Genomic DNA, 19,760 nt, shown 5'->3' with positions numbered 1-19,760 from the left:
AGTAATCAAGATGGTATAGTATAGACATAATAGGCATATAGACCAATGGAATAGAATCAAAAGCCCTAAATAAACCCCATGCACTTATGATAAAGTAATTGATAAAAGAGCTAAGAATATACTAAATGGAGAAAAGACAGTCCTTTCAATAAATGTTGCTGGGAAATTTGGATATTCACATTCAAAAGAATGAAACTGTACTCCTGTCTTACAGGAGTTACTCATAAAAATTATCCTAAAATAGATTAAAGCTTAAATGCATTATATTTTTTAAAAAAATATTTAAACTTAAAACCTGAAATCATTAAACTCCTAAAAGAAAACAGGTAAAAAAAACTCCTTGACATTGATTTTGGCAATGAACTTTTAGGTATGACACCTAAAACACAAGCAACAAAAGCAAAAATAAATAATAAGTGGGACTACATGAAACTAAAAAAGCTTCTGCACAATAAAAGAAACAATCAACAGAATTAAAAAGCAACTTCTGGAATGGGAGAAAATATTTTCAAATCACTTGTGTGATAAGGGGTTAATATCCAAAATATATAAGAAACTCATACAACTTAATAACAAAAAAATCCAATTTAAAAATGGGTAAAGAACCTTATTGTGTGTTCCTGAACCCCAGTTGCACCATCTGGGAGTGGGAGTTTCCTCCATATATGTATTTAGTAGTTCTCAGACACAAGCTGGGTGTCGTGTAATTCAACTCAATCCTGACACCACCTACTCCAAGATAGTGGTATATTCCACAAGGCAAGGGTTCAGTCCTACAGGATTCCACCAAACCCCCACTTTAGGTGGCCATCACAAGCCCAGGTTGGTACTTGTGTTTCTGGCCAACTTGATACAGATTGGAAGTTCCCATGACCCCCTTGTACAGTTTGATTAATTTGACAGAGTAGCTCACAGAACTCAGAGAAACATTTGGCTTACTAGATTCCCAGCTTATTATTTGAAAAAAAAAAAAAAAAGTAACTCAGAAACAGCCAAATGGAAGAGATATGTAGGCCAAGGAATATGCAAAGGTTGCAGAACTTCCAGCCCTCTCTAGGCTCATCACTCTCCCCAAATTTTCACCTGTTCACCAGCCCAGAAGTTCTCTGAAGCTAGTTCTTTAGGGTCTTTACAGAGGCTTCATTACATAGAATAGATTCAATTTCACAGTGTACACATATGCCAAATCATTGTGTTGTATACCTTAAACCCATACAATATTATATGCCAACTATATCTCAACAAAACTGGAAAAAATTAAACAACCATTTCATTTCAATCACAAAACTTTAAGAAGGGCTCAAATGGGTAGTTTTCTCTTGGGATATCATGAGCAGGATGATTTCCTTCTGTACAGTCACATAGGAGCCTCAGCTTAAATAGGCGCCATGCTTGGTTTTATTCTCTGCTTAACAGTCTTAATTTTTTAACCAGAAGTTGTGCACTTTAATTTGTTACTGGGCTCCACAAACCACATAGCTGGTCCTTCTCATGAGGTGCCTTCAAATACTGGCTGGACTTGACATTGACAAGTCACTCAGTCGTGTCCGACTCTTTGCAATCCTATGGACTGTAGCCTACCAGGCTGCTTGTCCATGGGATTTCCCAGGCAAGAATACTGGAGTGGGTTGCCATTTCCTTCTCCAGGGGATCTTCCTGACCTAGGGATTGAACCCGGGTCTCCCGCATTGTAGGCAGACACTTTACGGTCTGAGCCACGAGGGAATCTAGTCTAAATATTTCTTTGAGCCCCTTTTTGGGCGGGGGGGAAAGAATACTGGAGTGGGTTGCCATTCCCTTCTTCAGGAGGTCTTCCAGACCCAGGGATTGAACCCGGTCTCCCACACGGTAGGCAGACGCTTTACCATCTGAGCCACCAGGGAAGTCCTGGCTGGGACTCAGTTCAGTTCAGTTCAGTTCAGTTGCTCAGTCGTGTCCAACTCTTTGCAACCCCATGAATCCCAGCACGCTAGGCCTCCCTGTCCACCACACACTCCCGGAGTTCACTCAGACTCAACGTCTATCGAGTCAGTGATGCCATCCAGCCATCTTATCCTCTGTCGTCCTCATCTCCTCCTGCCCCCAATCCCTCCCAGCATCAGAGTCTTTTCCAATGAGTCAACTCTTCGCATCAGGTGGCCAAAGTACTGGAGTTTCAGCTTCAGCATCATTCCCTCCAAAGAAATCCCAGGGCTGATCTCCTTCAGAATGGACTGGTTGGATCTCCTTGCAGTCCAAGGGACTCTCAAGAGTCTTCTCCAACACCACAGTTCAAAAGCATCAATTCTTCGGCACTCAGCCTTCTTCACAGTCCAACTCTCACATCCATACATGACCACAGGAAAAACCAGAGCCTTGACTAGACGAACCTTTGTTGGCAAAGTAATGTCTCTGCTTTTGAATATGCTATCTAGGTTGGTCATAACTTTCCTTCCAAGGAGTAAGTGTCTTTTAATTTCATGGCTGCAGTCACCATCTGTACTGATTTTGGAGCCCAGAAAAATAAAGTCTGACACTGTTTCCCCTGTTTTCCCATTTATTTGCCATGAAGTGATGGAACCGGATGCCATGATCTTTGTTTTCTGAATGTTGAGCTTTAAGCCAACTTTTTCACTCTCCACTTTCACTTTCATCAAGAGGCTTTTGAGTTCTTCTTCACTTTCTGCCATAAGGGTGGTGTCATCTGCATATCTGAGGTTATTGATATTTCTCCTGGCAATCTTGATTCCAGCTTGTCTTTCTTCCAGTCCAGGGTTTCTCATGATGTACTCTGCATAGAAGTTAAATAAGCAGGGTGACAATATACAGCCTTGACGTACTCCTTTTCCTATTTGGAACCAGTCTGTTGTTCCATGTCCAGTTCTAACTGTTGCTTCCTGACCTACACACAGATTTCTCAAGAGGCAGGTCAGGTGGTCTGGTATTCCCATCTCTTTCAGAATTTTCCACAGTTTATTGTGATCCACACAGTCAAAGGCTTTGGCATAGTCAATAAAGCAGAAATAGATGTTTTTCTGGAACTCTCTTGCTTTTTCCATGATCCAGCAGATGTTGGCAATTTGATCTCTGGTTCCTCTGCATTTTCTAAAACCAGCTTGAACATCAGGAAGTTCACGGTTCACGTATTGCTGAAGCCTGGCTTGGAGAATTTTGAGCATTACTTTACTAGCATGTGAGATGAGCGCAATTGTGTGGTAGTTTGAGCATTCTTTGGCATTGCCTTTCTTTGGGATTGGAATGAAAACTGACCTTTTCCAGTCCTGTGGCCACTGCTGAGTTTTCCAAATTTGCTGGCATGTTGAGTGCAGCACTTTCACAGCATCATCTTTCAGGATTTGAAATAGCTCAACTGGAATTTCATCACCTCCACTAGCTTTGTTTGTAGTGATGCTTTCTAAGGCCCACTTCACTTCACATTCCAGGATGTCTGGCTCTAGGTCAGTGATCACACCATCGTGATTATCTGGGTCGTGAAGATCTTTTTTGTACAGTTCTTCTGTGTATTCTTGTCACCTCTTCTTAATATCTCCTGCTTCTGTTAGGTCCATACCATTTCTGTCCTTTATCGAGCCCATCTTTGCATGAAATGTTCCTTTGGTATCTCTAATTTTCTTGAAGAGCTCTCCAGTCTTTCCCATTCTGTTGTTTTCCTCTATTTCTTTGCATTGATCACTGAGAAAGGCTTTCTTATCTCTTCTTGCTATTCTTTAGAACTCTGCATTCAGATGTTTATATCTTTCCTTTTCTCCTTTGCTTTTTGCTTCTCTTCTTTTCACAGCTATTTGTAAGGCCTCCCCAAACAGCCATTTTGCGTTTTTGCATTTCTTTTCCATGGGGATGGTCTTGATCCCTGTCTCCTGTACAATGTCACGAACCTCATTCCATAGTTCATCAGGCACTGATCTAAGCCCTTAAATCTATTTCTCACTTCCACTGTATAATCATAAGGGATTTGATTTAGGTCATACCTGAATGGTCTAGTGGTTTTCACTACTTTCTTCAATTTAAGTCTGAATTTGGAAATAAGGAGTTCATGATCTGAGCCACAGTCAGCACCTGGTCTTGTTTTTGTTGACTGTATAGAGCTTCTCCATCTTTGGCTGCAACGAATATAATCAATCTGATTTCGGTGTTGACCATCTGGTGATGTCCATGTACAGAGTCTTCTCTTGTATTGTTGGAAGAGAGTGTTTGTTATGACCAGTGCATTTTCTTGGCAAAACTCTGTTAGTCTTTGCCCTGCTTCATTCCGTATTCCAAGGCCAAATTTGCCTGTTACTCCAGGTGTTTCTTGACTTCCTACTTTTGCATTCCAGTCCCCTATAATGAAAAGGACATGTTTTTTGGGTGTTAGTTCTAAAAGATCTTGTAGATCTACATAGAACCGTTCAACTTCAGCTTCTTCAGCATTACTGGTTGGGGCATAGACTTGGATTACTGTGATATTGAATGGTTTGCCTTGGAAACAAACAGAGATCATTCTGTCGTTTTTGAGATTGCATCCAAGTACTGCATTTCGGACTCTTTGTTGACCATGATGGCCACTCCATTTCTTCTGAGGGATTCCTGCCCGCAGTAGTAGATATAATGGTCATCTGAGTTAAAGTCACCCTTCAGATCAGATCAGATCAGTCGCTCAGTCGTGTCCGACTCTTTGCGACCCCGTGAATCCCAGCACGCCAGGCCTCCCTGTCCCTCACCAACTCCCGGAGTTCAATGAGACTCATGTCCATCGAGTCAGTGATGCCATCCAGCCATCTCATCCTCTGTCGTCCCATTCTCCTCCTGCCCCCAATCCCTCCCAGCATCAGAGTCTTTTCCAATGAGTCAACTCTTCTCATCAGGTGGCCAAAGTACTGGAGTTTCAGCTTTAGCATCATTCCTTCCAAAGAAATCCCAGGGCTGATCTCCTTCAGAATGGACTGGTTGGATCTCCTTGCAGTCCAAGGGACTCTCAAGAGTCTTCTCCAACACCACAGTTCAAAAGCATCAATTCTTCGGCGCTCAGCCTTCTTCACAGTCCAATTCTCACATCCATACATGACCACTGGAAAAACCATAGCCTTGACTAGACGGACCTTTTATGGCAAAGTAATGTCTCTGCTTTTGAATATGCTATCTAGGTTGGTCATAACTTTCCTTCCAAGGAGTAAGCGTCTTTTAATTTCATGGCTGCAGTCACCATCTGTAGTGATTTTGGAGCCCAGAAAAATAAAGTCTGACACTGTTTCCACTGTTTCCCCTTACGGTCCTTTAAATACTCGGTTGGCTAGAGTGAGCAAGATAGCTCCCTCATGTGGCTGTCAACTGGGAGTGCCCTGGGACCGTCAACCATAGTATCTATATATACTGGTGGCTCAGTGGTAAAGAATCTGTCTGCCAATGCAGGAGATACAGTCTTGATCCCTGGATTGGGAAGATCCCCTGGAGAAGGGAAAGACTACCCACTCCAATATTCTTGCCTGGGAAATCCCATGGTGGGCTATAGTCCATGGGGTCACAAAAAAGTCAGACATAACTTAGGGACTACACAACAACAAAATATACACCACATCTTCTTCATCCATTCATCTGTTGATGGGCACTTAGGTTGCCTCCATATCTTGGCTATTATAAATAATGCTGCTCTGAACACTGAGCTGCAGGTTCACGTTAGTGTTTTGGTTTTTTTCAGATATATCCCCAGGAGTGCAATTGTTGGGTCATACTGTAGCTCCATTTTTAGTTTTTTGAGAAACCTCCATATGGTAACTGCACCCAGTAAAAGTCATTCTCAGATGACAAGAACTTCAATTTATCTAAATTCTCAAACCCAGATCATAGTACTTAGTGGATTTCACAAAGCTAAGCAACACAGAAAAAGAAAAGAGTTGTTTCCTTTTATACTTAATTCTACGTCTACATGTTTTCAAATACAGTAACCAGAAGTTTGCCATCCTATACGCAGATGCAGTCAAAAGCGAGTGACTTTCTTAATGGATCTCACTTGAGGTTTGAGATGACCGCAGAAGGCAATCAGGAGTTTGACAAGTGGTCTGTGGGAAATCAGGGTATTTTTTTCTCACAGATATTGAAAAGCCCAGGAATGCAGAATAAGCAGATGCCCAGGGCTCTGAGAAACGCTAGCCTGATGGATTAGTATTTTCAGAATTTTCCGTGAGTGGTGTGTCCCTTCCGGGGAGGCCTGTCACTCTCAGACCCCACCCCAGCTTCAGCACAGGCAGTCCATCCAGAGCGATGCCTCCCAGATCTGGTTTCTGTCAGAATCATTAGAATGTGGGTTGTGGGAAATGGTTACATGGGTTCTGGTGTTATCCCCACCACAAACAAGGTCTGGTCCTTGCCTTCAGGCCATGCAAAGGGCTGTGGTGTGTCACCTACAGACACATGTAAGGAAACCACAGAAGTAAGCCAGTGGAGTAGGAAGTCTCTGAGTTTTGCAACAGCCACAACTCTGAACAACTCATAAACCCATCTTTGCCTGGTGCATTGATTTACTTGACTTTGAAAAACCAGAATTAAAAGGTGGGAGCACTGATTCACAGCCCTTGCATAAGGGGGTTGTAAGTAAGACTAGTAACAGCTAGTCAGAACAGGAAGCTGCTTTATATTTATTATTTCATTTAATCTGCACCACAATCCTATGAGGCAACTATTATGATCATCCTCATTTTACAGTTGAAGAAACTGAGGCTCAGAGAAATTAAGTAACTTGCCCAATGTAGGCTACAGTGAACATTTTGGCCCCAAGGGAATTTTATTAATGAATTAAATCTATAGCTTCCTCCATAGAGAAAGGATCAGATTTGTGGTTACCAGAGGCAAGGAGTGAGAGAAAGGAAAATCGGATGAAGAGGGTCAAAATGTACAAACTTACAGTTATAAGATAAATAAGTACTAGAAATGTAGTGTGTGTGCATTCTAAGTCATTTCAATCATGTCCAACTCTGTGTGACCCCATGGACTGTAGCCTGCCAGGCACCTCGGTCCATGGGATTCTCCCAGCAAGAATATGGGAGTGGGTTGCCACATGAGTTTCCTTTCCTGGGGCCAAGCAAAACGGGAAACATAAGTTCTGTGCCTCTTGGTATAATGACAGTAACTAGGTGCCCACCATTTCCTGGGTGCTCAACTGTCTTTTATACTTTTTGTTTCAATTACATTACACTAAATGGCAATCCACTCCAGTATTCTTGCCTGGAGAATCCCATGGATGGAGGAGCTTGGTAGGCTACAGTCCATGGGGTTGCAAAGAGTCGGACAGGACTGAGCGACTTCACTTTCACTCTTTAAAACAGTTATTATTCTCCACTTAACATGTGAGGAACTGTCTCAGAAGGACTAATTCACCTACATTTGTACAACCAAAAAGTAGAATCAAGATTCAAAGTCAAGAGCTTTCTAAACATCAAATGAAATTTCTACCTCTCTTGGAAAAAAAAAAAAAACCAAACCAATTTCATAACTGTTTCTCCTTATGCCACCTCCTAAGTATAGATGATTTTATTCAAGTTTGGGGAGGAGGAGAGAGGAAAAGAGAGAAATGAGAATGTGTTTTTCCACTCAGCCAAGTCTTCGTATGTATGAAGTGGATACCAAAAGATAAGGCTATGTGCTTTCAAGTTTCCACGTGGAAAGAAAATTTCCTCTCTCCACACACTATACTAGCGGTTGGTTTGGACACAGGGACCACTCAACTTGACTATTTCTCCTACAGGCAAAAGAAAACACCTCCAAGTCCCAGATACTTGGGTGCAGAGTTGCGGAGCTCAGGAGAGTCACAGGCGGCTACTAGGGGAAGACAGGGAGCCATCATTCCCTGGGGGCCTATGCTAGGGAAGTTGGAGACAAAATGGTGCAGTGCGCCACCTTGTGAGGAGGGGAGGATCTGCAAGTCGTGGAGGGACGCTGTAACTCAGGGCTGAGCCTCCAGGGGACACCATGTACAATGTACTTGGAAATGTGGGCTGGGGAGGTCCTTCAGTCCCGGTTCCCAGAGCCAGCCTAAGGCCACAGAGAAATGACTGCTGCTGCTGCTGCTAAGTCGCTGCAGTCGTGTCCGACTCTGTGCGACCCCACAGACGGCAGCCCACCAGGCTCCCCCGTCCCTGGGACTCTCCAGGCAAGAACACTGGAGTGGGTTGCCATTTCTTTCTCCAATGCATGAAAGTGAAAAGTGAAAGTGAAGTCGCTCAGTCGTGTCCGACTCTTAGCGACCCCATGGACTGCAGCCTACCAGGCTCCTCCATCCATGGGATTTTCCAGGCAAGAGTACTAGAGTGGGGTGCCATTGCCTTCTCCAATGACTGCAATGGGTCCTTATTGAAAATGCTATAGAACCAACATGAAAAGTCACGAACTTTAAGCCAGTGAACCTGTTTCTGTCACTAATTACCCAAGTGACTGAGCTTGAGCAAGTCATCTAATTCCTCTGGGCCTCATTAGCAAATGAGAAAGGTTGACAGGTGATCTACAGGGGCCCCTCCAGCTCTAACTTTGTGAGTTTACCACAGAAGAAATTGCCTTCTCTCTGACTGTCTTACCGACCTTCCAGTTTCCACCCCTTTTACACACTTGCCACCAAAATTCTCCTATGAAATAGCAGCTGCACTCTTTTCCACATCTGTAATAAAGCATACAACAGCATCCACACGTGGGCCTTGTGCTACTGTCCACCTACTGCCACGTTCATTCAGTCATTCATTCACTCAATCATTCTTTCAAGAACTATACGTATCCCCCACTGTGTGGGCTTTCCTGGTGGCTCAGATGGTAAAGATCCTGCCCGCAATGTGGGATACCTGGGTTCAGTCCCTGCGTTTGGAAGATCCCCTGGAGGAGGGCATGGAAACTCACTCTAGTATTCTTGCTTGGAGAATCCCCATGGACAGAGGAGCCTGGCGTCCTACAGTCCATGGGGTTGCAAAGAGTTGGACACAACTGACTAAGCGCAGCACAGCACCCCACTGGGTGCTCCCACATTATCCCAGGCATATGCTGTTCCCCTAGTACACAAAGCTTCTTTGAGCCTCAGTGCTTTTGTTTATACTGTTCCCTTTGCTAGGATTGCCCTTCTCTCATTTTCCTCTAAGTAAGTAACTGTTAGTTACTCAGTCACGTCTGATTCATTGTGACCCCATGGACTGTAGCCTGTCAGGCTCCTCTGTCCATGGAATTCTCCAGGCAAGAATACTGGAGTGGGTTGCCATTCCCTTATCCAGGGGATCTACCTGACCCAGGGATCAAATCTGGGTCTCCCTTATTGTGAGCAGATTCTTCACCATCTGAGCCACCAGGGAAGCCTCATTTTCCTCTAGAGCAACTCAATCATCCCAGTGCAAAAGTCATTGCCTTTCTGGAATGTCCTGATGAGCTATCATCCTGTGTGTCTTCTCTAAATTTCAGACTTTGGTCATAGTACTTGGCACATTGTTTTGAAATTACATGTGACCATGTGTAATGAGATAATATCTTAATACACACAGGGGTGTACTTTTTTCCTCAATGTCCTTCACCTCTATACTTCTCTCACCACTCAGTTGGAAGATTTCTGAATGTACTACCCTCAGGGTAGGGCTATTACTGCCAAAATGAACAGAGAAAAGTTCATTGCACAGGTAAGAGCACCTATATGGACTTGTGGGATTCACAGCAAATTTATGAAGCTGATAGCTATGAGAGAAAATATTCTTTTAAATTCCAAGAGGCTGAGCACTTTACGAACATCAATGTTTATACCATAAGTAGAAGACTCAGGGGAGAAGGCAATGGCACCCCACTCCAGTACTCTTGCCTGGGAAATCCCATGGACGGAGGGGCCTAGTGGGCTACAGTCCATAGGGTTGCAAAGAGTCAGACATGACTAAGCGACTTCACTTTCACTTTTCACTTTCATGCATTGGAGAAGAAAATGGCAACCCACTCCAGTATTCTTGCCTGGAGAATCCCAGGGATGGGGGAGCCTGGTGGGCTGCCATCTATGGGGTCGCACAGAGTCGGACATGACTGAAGTGACTTAGCAGCAGCAGTAGAAGACTCAGGAGCAAAAAGAACCCACTTACCAGTGACTCCAGCCCCACCCCCACCTACAGACTAAGTAAAAATTGCCCCCACTAAACAGTGAAAAATGGCTTCTGGGCTCCTGCCTCTGCCCATCCTCAGACCAAGTTGCAGGTAGGAGTGAGAACTGATGTCCTATCTCCTCTCTGGAAGGCAGCAGAATGCAGATGTGCCCTGAGCAGCTGGTGTGTTTCAGTGAAAGAAGAAATGTGGTGTATCTGGGCAAGAGAGGGACCAGTGAGCCTCAGAGCAGTAGGGAGACCAGAATCTTGGGAACTTTGTGTCCTCAAGAAGCATAAGAGATGCTTGAAAGATCACCAGTGACCCCAGATGCAGTGACCACCATGGCTCTCATGACCAGGGGCTCTGCAAGCGGCTGCTACCAAGACGGTTGGCTGCCCACCCACCATGTGTATTTCTTACTTTTCTTCGTGTCTTCAGTGGCTACCACAGTGGCCAACAGATGTTCACTTTGTAAAATAATACAGACAGGAAGATGGAGCAGTAAAGAGTTACCAGGGAATGTGAGCTCTGTTTGCACATTTTTCCTTAACTTTCCTTGTAACCCCCAAGAATCATTAATAATAGAGTAACTCTCCAAGGCATGGAAAAACAGAGAGAAGACTGACGGTTGCCAAGGGCAGAGGATAGGGGGAATGGGCAGATTTTGGATGAAAGAAACACATTTTCAGTTATGAGATTAATAAATTCTGAGGATTGAATGTACTGCCTGATGACTATACTTATTAATAAGAATATCATATTCTTGAAATTTGCTGAGAAAGTACATCTTAAATGTTCCCACCACACCCCCACACACACAAAAAAATACCTAGGTGAAGGGATGGAGATGTTAACAAACCTTATTGTGGTTCTCATTTCTCCATACATACACGTATCAAATCATTACACTGTACAACTGAAATTTACACCATGTTACTTATCAGTTATATCTCAATCAAGCTGGAGGGGGAAAAAAACTAACATTACCAAAATCATTCAGAAATAATAATAGTAATTCTGACACTAGCACTCTGATGAAACATGAAAAATAAATGACAGCTATATAGAATTTCATAATCTTCAGGTTCACAAGGTTTGTGAATACAAGCTGAGACAGAACACAAAGATTTCAAGTGTCTTTCAACCATTAACAGTTTATTTATTAGCCCTTGATATATTAATTTTTCTCCCAGAATTTTACATAGTCAATACATCATAAATACCTGGAGAGTTTCCTTACAAGTATAAATATCAGGCCAACCTCATCTGTATTTAGCAATTTTAATAAACATGTGCTAGGCCCTTAGCCCCACCCTTTCCACCCACCCCATCCTGTACAGCCCCTCCCACACTCTCTTACATGGTGGTTATGTATCTGTTGCACTTGTGACCCAGAAGTCAGTTTTGCTAGCAGAGCCCCCACCCACTGACTTCATGGCCAGGAAGATGGTCATCATAGCACATAAGCAGAATGGGACCTGCATTGTCCTCCATCTATTTTTAGGGGGTTGGGTCACTGGAACATCTCAGGACCATATAAAGATGCTGAAGCCCCAGAAAATGACTCTATCTAATACAAAACCTGGAGAATCCCGTGCAGATATTACGAACAGATCTGGGAAGTGAAGAGAAATGGGAACCATGTAGGACTCATGACAGAGTTCTGGCTAAGGAGGGGCGTTTCCACAGCTTCTTCAGCTGAGCTGATCTGCCACCTGATCTGCCATCGGGTCATGCAGGTGGCGGACCATGGGGGTGACGCAGGTGCAGCCCACGGTCACCAGCACCTTCTCCAGTTGGAACAAGCCAGGACAGCCGTTTTGCTTCCTCCGGAGGACCAGAAACTCCTGCTGGATGGGGACGGAGTTCAGGGTCCTGTCTTCCTGTCCCTCCACGTTGATGCAGCCCATGTGTCTGCACTGGGCCTCCGCGATCTCAGAGGGGAACCGGTTGGCGTCCCGGGTGATGCTGCAGGAAGAGCAGGGAGAAGCGGATGGTGAGATCTGGCGGGAAAGATGCACAAAGGATGGGGGCCCCGCGGCACTGGGCGCCCACCTGCAGGAAGGCGATGCTGGGTAACACGGGGCCGCAGTGCAGGCACGAACAGACAGCCTGGAGTCAGGTGCCGCCCCGGGCGGGGTGCTTAACTCCCTAAGTCTATGTTCCCTCAACTATAAAATGGAGATTCTCATATTCCTCTCCCTTGCAGTTGTTGCCAACACTCCGTGATAACAAATGAATAAGAATATGAAACGTTGGCATCCATAAATATTGGATCTTTTAGTTCCTTTTTTTTACATTTTTATTATGAGAGCCATCTTTCATCCTTTGGTTAGAGATTGAACATCACTTGAAGGTCCCCCAGTACACAGTCTCCAAAGCCTGCTGCTTGGGAAAGAAAACCAAAGCCCTGGGGGTTGTGAATCCAATGCCTTCTTTCAATTTCTCCCTCAATTTCTCTCTCCTTGCCAGGAGGCATAAAGGCCAATCCAGCCAACTAGCCACGGTACATACTCCCTTCCGGAGGAAAGTAAATACATGCAGGCAGCCCCAGAAACACTTCTAATAGTCCCCAGACTCTGTTTTCATACTTATATTTAGAGCATCTAAATGAATGCTTGGTACTCCAAGAATCTCTGTGTAAGACAAAATCCCAGGTTTGTACCCTGAACATCCCCACCTAGAATCTTCCTTCCCCACTGGCCTTTCTCCTCCACTCTGCCCTCTCCACTCCTTGAAGACGGAAATCCAATCTGAGTGGCTTTCTCTGAACTGACTTTTCTGGTCCCCGCCTCCCCTTATCCCCACGCAGAGACCATTATGTGGGCTGCTTTAAAGAGCCCTCTCTTCCAACACAAAAAAAAAAGTTTCTCAGTTTCAAACCCAGGGCTGCATGAAGCAGAAAAAGGCAAAGCATCAGGAGAGGTTGGAAGCAAAACAGGCTTTTGAGCACATAGGAGGACTTAGCCCAAAGTAGCAAGAAAAGGGGCGCTCCCAGGGAAAGTGGGATTTCTGCTTTTAAGAGTCAATGTAAGGACTATTATTTTTTTTCTATATTTTTGAACTTATTTACTGTATGGTTAGAATAAATTAACATGTTTCCCCTAAGAATATGGAGATCAGTCTCCTTGGCACGTACTTGTAATCCCAGGGGGAGATGGAGCGGTTCTGCAAGTTGCGTGAGAAGAAAACTCCCTGGTTCCGCCTGCGGATACGGATGTCAACCCTCACAATGTGGTCCTCCAGAGTGGGGCAGAGGCCAGAATCCCCAGATCTGGGGGGTTTCTGAGCTGCCGCCTCCCCCAGGAGGGTGAGCCACAATGTCAACAGTAGCAGGAACTTGACCTGGAAGAAGATGAGAATGAGGTTGGTTAGGGACTCTAGGGTCACTTGCTGACAAGAGACAGGTCATGCTTCAGCTGAACTCAGCATCCCTGGGACAGGATCAGGGCTCCTCTCTGAACTTCAGATCATCTCCTGGCAATGAACAATCAGACATGAAGATTCCAGGGTACCAACCTGAGAACTAAACTGTTTGGCCTGGTGAATGCACCCTCCACAGTTCGAGAGCTTTTGAACAGGGAGACATGAGGATATCAGGATCTGAGATTGGGTTTAAATCCTGAGTCTCACCGAGCCTCTGCTTTCTCTTCTTTCCCACCAGAGCATAACACTTGCTTTATAATAATATTCACAGGATTAAATAAAATGTTCTTTGTAATGCACTTATAATAAAAAATAGGGGCTTAAGAAATGATAGCTCTTAATTTCCAACCTCACATCCATGAATCCTCCACAAAACCCTTTGTCCCAGCCATTCCTGCCCCCCTACCCCATCCATCTAAATCTCCCCCTTCCATCAAGGACCCACTCAGAAGTGGTCTCCTCCAGGAACTGTCCCCAAAGTAGTTCAATTAGAAGTATGTTAATTGCCCTCAAATGATAAAGCTTTTACCATCTAGCATTCAAGCAGCCCTTCTCTACTGTCTGGATATCTAGTATTTATGTTCATACACATCTTCACCTACTAAATGGTAAGTTCCTGCAGGAGACTATGTCATATAACAGGTGTTTCAAAATACTTTCTGGATGAATGAAAGAGCTGGTAGATGAGTGAATGAACAAAACAATTCATTTAAATTACCAATGTAGTTAAACTCAACGCATTAAGAAAAACACCATGCAAAACCAAATATAACAGAGTTCCCATGATCCACACTGCCTGAAGGAAGCAGGGGCATTAAGGACATACAACAGAGAAATCAACACACTTCTCTTTAGCTCCAGAACATTTATTTTTTATACTTACTTTGAAACATTGGTTTATCTGGTATTACAGGAATGCACAAAGAAAGCGCTCTGTGAAAATCTAACTAAAATCAAAGAGCTAAAAATTTCTGCAGCTTCCCTTTGTCAGAACCCCACGGTGACCACCGACCCACACTGGGAATGGACAAGGCTCATCAACGACACTCAACATAATGAAAGTGAGTTGCCTTCATCCTTGGGGCTCCGTGTTGGTCAGACTCACACCTTCCGTGAGTTAAGGTTGGGAAGGTGCCTAGACGTGTTGGTTTAAATGGCCTTCATTTTTTATCTTTTGCAGATGCTGGAGGCAAGAAATGACAAGAGTAAACCAAAAGGTCATGATGAGAGTGCTGTACTAAGGTAACTGATACTAAAAAAAAAAAAAAAAAAAACCTGTAAAGTGAGATTGACCCAGATAAGCCCAAATGGGCCTAATTTGCCTCCAGATAATCAGCAGATGTCTACTTTCGTCTCCCGTAATCATTCATTCATTCAACAACTCTTTCTTATCTCTGGAGTCTGATGATAAAGGACATGAGCTCTGGAATCAGAAGTCCTGGGTCCACAACTTAGTTCCAGGACTCTCACCAGCTGCAACTGAGTTTCCTCCACCAGAAAATGTGGAGATTAAATGACAGGATCCATATAAAGCATGAAGAGCAGGGTCGGGATGTGGAGAGTATTCAATATAGGAGCTACTGTTAGTCGACCTTTCCCTAAAGATGGGAAAGATGTAGAATTTGCCCCGCTGTACCTTCTATCTACACAAAGCACTATGATCCCGTATTGCAGGACCTCAGTTCCCCAACCAGGGACTGAACCAGGGGTCACAGCTGTGAATGCCCAGAATCCTAACCACTAGATCACCAGGAAGCACTGTGAAGTTTTAAAAAGTACAAGGAAGCCTGCTTGGAAAAGAGGGTCCTTAGCTTTTTGAGCATCACTTCCTTAAATTTCTTGAGTAAATCCCTCTTTTGTGTCTCCTCTTTCATTTTTTGTGTCGTATTCACTGACTCATTTCTAATTTTCATTATTGAAGCTTTAGAGTAAGTGTACCTTGGGGTTACCAGGTTTATCAATAATTACCAAATAGTGACTTATAATTCTAATGTCATTATTATATTTGCTTATATCTTTAGAGTATTACAGAAAACACTTTCACATCTCTGTAATCTCTAGATTCTCACACCTACCTTGAAGGATAGGTAGAGCTCATATTAGTTACCCCAATAAGGCAGGTGAAGAAGCTGTGTCTGATGCTCTCCAGACTGCTAGTGCCAGTCTGAGGACTAGAACTAGGTGTCTGTGGTCAGTGTTGCCACAGTCCCTGAAGCTCATTACTGTTGTCATCAACATGGAGTCACCCACAGTGTTTCATCTCAGCTTTGTCTCACTGAGGAGCCAGGCATTTTAAGCCATGTGACACCCATGTCAGAACTGTGTAAGTGTTGTAGGTCATGTAGCTTTTTATCAGAAACCAGATGACATCTGCAAATCACTCTAGTGTGCTCCATGAAGCTGATGATCTGAAACTGTAGATTTCAGTGGTTATGAAACACAGAGCAGGGGCTGGATAAAATTCTTGCTGGTTCTTAAGAATGAGACACAGAAGAGCACTTCTCTGAGAGGCTCAGATTATTTTAGTCTCAGATTCTTCTGTGCTGGCTTTCCCGGTGGCTCAGTGGTAAAGAATCCACCTGCAATGCAGGAGATGCGAGTTCTGTTCCTGGGTGGGGAAGATCCCCTGGAGAAGGAAATGGCAACCCACTCCAGTATTCTTGCCTGTAAAAACTACATGGACAGAGGAGCCATCAGGCTACAGTTAATAGGGTCACAAAAGAGTTGGACAACAATTCTTCTACACCATCTATGAGGCAGGCAAATGGACATCATGCCTTCTCTGTCTAATAGGAAACAGAGGTAAGAGAAAGCACCATCAGAAGGTGGGTAGTGTCAGGACACCAACATGTTCAGCTTAACCCTGTACTTACTCTACTGTGAAATCCCCCAGGAGAATATCTGAACGCTTGTCTCCTAACTCACCTGTGATTCGTGCTCACCCCCACATAGGGATGTGCTCCAGAACCCAGCCAGCTCCTAGTCCACGAGATTTGCCTTGCCTCTCTATTGAGCATGTCCTGTGTGCCTACACCTCCAATTTCTAATCCTATTATAATGTCCTTTGCCCTGTCATGTTTCTTGCTGACAGTCCAACAGATTTCCTCAGAGAACCAGAAATAGACATGGCTTTAGAACATGAAACTATCCAAAAAATTGTTTAAACACAATGACTTTAAGTTCAGAAATCTTGCTTCTAAACTATTCAAGGGCAGAATGTTGTACTTGAAGTCATAAACCTAGATTCATGTCCCTTTTCTTGGGCATACAGTATCTGATGATGTTAAATCACTTAAATTCATTGAACTGTTGTTAGTCTTTACAATGGAGAAAGCAGTCCCAATCCTCTTCATTAGGTTGGTGGGAGACTCAGAGGTAAAAATAATCATGTAACTAGTATTAATATTTAATACTCTAATTTGAAAAGATACATACCCCCTAATGTTTATAGGGGCACTGTTTACAATAGCTGAAATACGGAAGCAACCTCGGTGTCCATCAACAGACAAATGGAAAAAGGAGATGTGACACATATATACAATGGACTATTATGCAGCGATAAAAAAAGAATGAAACAATGCCATTTGCAGCAATATGGATGAACCTAGAGATTATCACACTAAGTGAAGTAAGCCAGAAAGAGAAAGATAAATGTATGATATCACTTATATGTGGAATCTAAAATATGATACAAATGAGCTTATTTGCAAAACAGAAACAGACTTGCAGACATATAGAACAAACTGATGGTTACCAAAGGGGAAAAGGGGTGGGGGAAAGATAAATTAGGAGTTTTGGATTAATATATGTACACTACTACATATACAATAGATAATCAACAAGGACCTACTGTATAGCACATGGAACTGTATTCAATATCCTATAATAAACCATAAGGGAAATTATGGTCTGTTTATTCAGTTATACATAGCTTCCCTGGTGGCTCAGAGGGTAGAGCATCTGCCTGTGATGCGGGAGACCCAAGTTCGATCCCTGGGTCGGGAAGACCCCCTGGAGAAGGAAATGGCAACCCACTCCAGTATTCTGGCCTGGAGAATCAATCCCTTGGACAGAGGAGCCTGGTGGGCTATAGTCCATAGGGTCGCAAAGATCTGGACACAACTGAGTGACTACCCTACCCTAACTGAATCACTTTGCTGTATACCAGAAGCTGATACAACATTGCAAATCAATTATACTTCTATTTGAAAAAAAAAAATACTCACTGAATTCTTTCTCTGTCCTTATTGTTCATTATATTAAGTGGCTAAGTTAACTAGAAACTATGACTGCAGAGATCTGCTATTTCAGAGTATATGTTTTATCATTCTCAATGATATCAATTAATCCACCATAAGGAAGATGAAAGGATAATAAGTCACAGAGGAATAACAATGCACAGAGAGGTTAGGTAACTTATCCCATATCCCACATTTAGTAAGTGGTGAAACCAGGTCCCTCCCCCAGGAACTGTCCCAGTGCATCGCTAGGTGGTTTCACTCCCTGCATCCAGGGGCACTCCTTGTCTGCAAGTCATCTTGGGAGAATCATCACCCCTCTCAGGGCCCCAGCTTCCTTGGTTAAAATAAATCTATATAGATCCTAAAAGGCTGGCTAAGCTTCCTTGGGAGATAAGGCCAACTTAACTCTATAAGCAGAGACTATGTCCAGTTTGTGATGCCAAGAATTTCACAAGCTAATGCCAACCATGCCAAAGCCATTAGTAAAGAGCTATGGTTTTCACCCCACTGTAACTTCTGGCTACTTTTTCTTTTTCTCCAACAGACCAGGGTCAGTATTAAAGTCAGCTGTGTGTTTTAAAGAAATGAAACCCCCAAAGACTCCAATCCAGCCTCATTCCTTAGAAATCTGCTCTCCTGAAATCCTAGGGCTAACTGTACCCACACAGGGGTGATCCTGACCACTCACCACGGCCGTGTCACACAGGACAGTCATCGTCGTTTTGCTCTGGTTGCTTGCGTTGTTCAGGAAACTCCTTCTGTGCCTGAGTCGTCTTGTGTGTGCTAATGTGGTGTCTGCGAGAGTACCTGTCAGTTTTATAGCGATCTCTGTCCTTGTTTCAAGTGACCTGCTTACTGCCTAAGTTGTGGTTGCCCCAGAGAAACCGATGAATATAGTGTTTTTTGTTTTTTCCTATTCCACTTCCTGAAGGGGAGTCGGGGGACTCTAGAGAGGGGTGACGAAGAAAGGACCAAATCTTCCTCTCCTGCCCGCACCCCACAGTCACTGCCCTCACTCTATAGCAAATCTCTTAACTGATATACTACGGAGAGGAACCAAATGACAAACTGCTGTCATGAGTTTTCATATTCTTCCACCAAATGGCTAAGAATCTAGTCACGCACCTTCTGGTCTACTTTCCAGTCATGCAATGTGAAACGTGATTTAAGTGCACAAGTCATCCTTCGAGGAGACACAGTAGTAAACTATCTCTAGCTCCACTTTGTGAATGGAAAAACAAAACCAATGAAATGAGTGGCATCAGTGATAGAGTCAGAACTGATATCCCCAGGCAGTTAGTTTCATAGTTTCCCTGAAGTAATTCTGTTTTAACCCAGTGGTTAGACTTACTGGTGTTTAATAGACTGATAATCATTATTCATAAGACAAAAAACAACCATTACCTTGGCTCTCTCTGACTGAACATGATTTGATTTTTTTAACCAAAATGGATTAGCAAGTGGAGCCTTTAAGTCTCTGATGTGTTATTTTAAATGACCTGCAAAAAATTAATTTATCTTAGTTCAGTGCTGGTCAACATTTATTAAGAACATGCTGTATGCTGGGCAATATAGCCTAGGAATACACAGACATTTCTGAAATAGTAATAACTTACTTTTTTAAATGTCCATCAGACTTAGTCACTCAGTCACATTTGACTCTTTGTGACCCTTTGGACTGCAGCCCAGTCCATTTATAGTATAAGCCCTTCTTATACTATAAATCATGGACTAACACTGGGGACATGTGATGAATATATGATGAACACACAGCTGATTATAGTGGAAGCTTTTCACTAACTGGCCCTGTACCACCCATGGCCCAAGCTATTACCAACTTTTAAGTTTCAGTAATTCACGTGAAGCTGTCATTCAACACACCTACTGAAGGAAAGCTACACGCCTCAAAATAGCCTGGAGTTAAAACTCCCTTCCAGATCCTCCCCACTGTTCTATATAGAATAAAGAACTTTCTCCCCCAAAGAAAGGAATGGACATTAAGATTGATGACATTCAGCTGCCAGCCAATCC

At 43.5% G+C, this 19,760-nt stretch overlaps 1 protein-coding gene across 1 annotated transcript; it reads right to left on the bottom strand.

The window, feature by feature from the left end:
• Positions 1-11,756: 11,756 nt before the first annotated feature.
• IL17F (interleukin 17F) lies at positions 11,757-18,444 on the bottom strand. Its single transcript, XM_005896850.3, has 3 exons — positions 18,418-18,444; positions 13,202-13,407; positions 11,757-12,030 (listed from the first exon to the last, which is right to left on the bottom strand). The coding sequence occupies exons 1-3, from the start codon at positions 18,442-18,444 to the stop codon at positions 11,757-11,759; spliced, it is 507 nt and encodes a 168-aa protein (XP_005896912.1).
• Between the last annotated feature and the right edge of the window lie 1,316 nt (positions 18,445-19,760).

This window comes from Bos mutus, chromosome 23 (genome assembly GCF_027580195.1).
Source record: "Bos mutus isolate GX-2022 chromosome 23, NWIPB_WYAK_1.1, whole genome shotgun sequence".
Taxonomy (NCBI): Eukaryota; Metazoa; Chordata; class Mammalia; order Artiodactyla; family Bovidae; genus Bos; species Bos mutus.
Note: the sequence above shows the minus strand (reverse complement) of the source record. Positions and strands in the feature narration are given on the sequence as shown.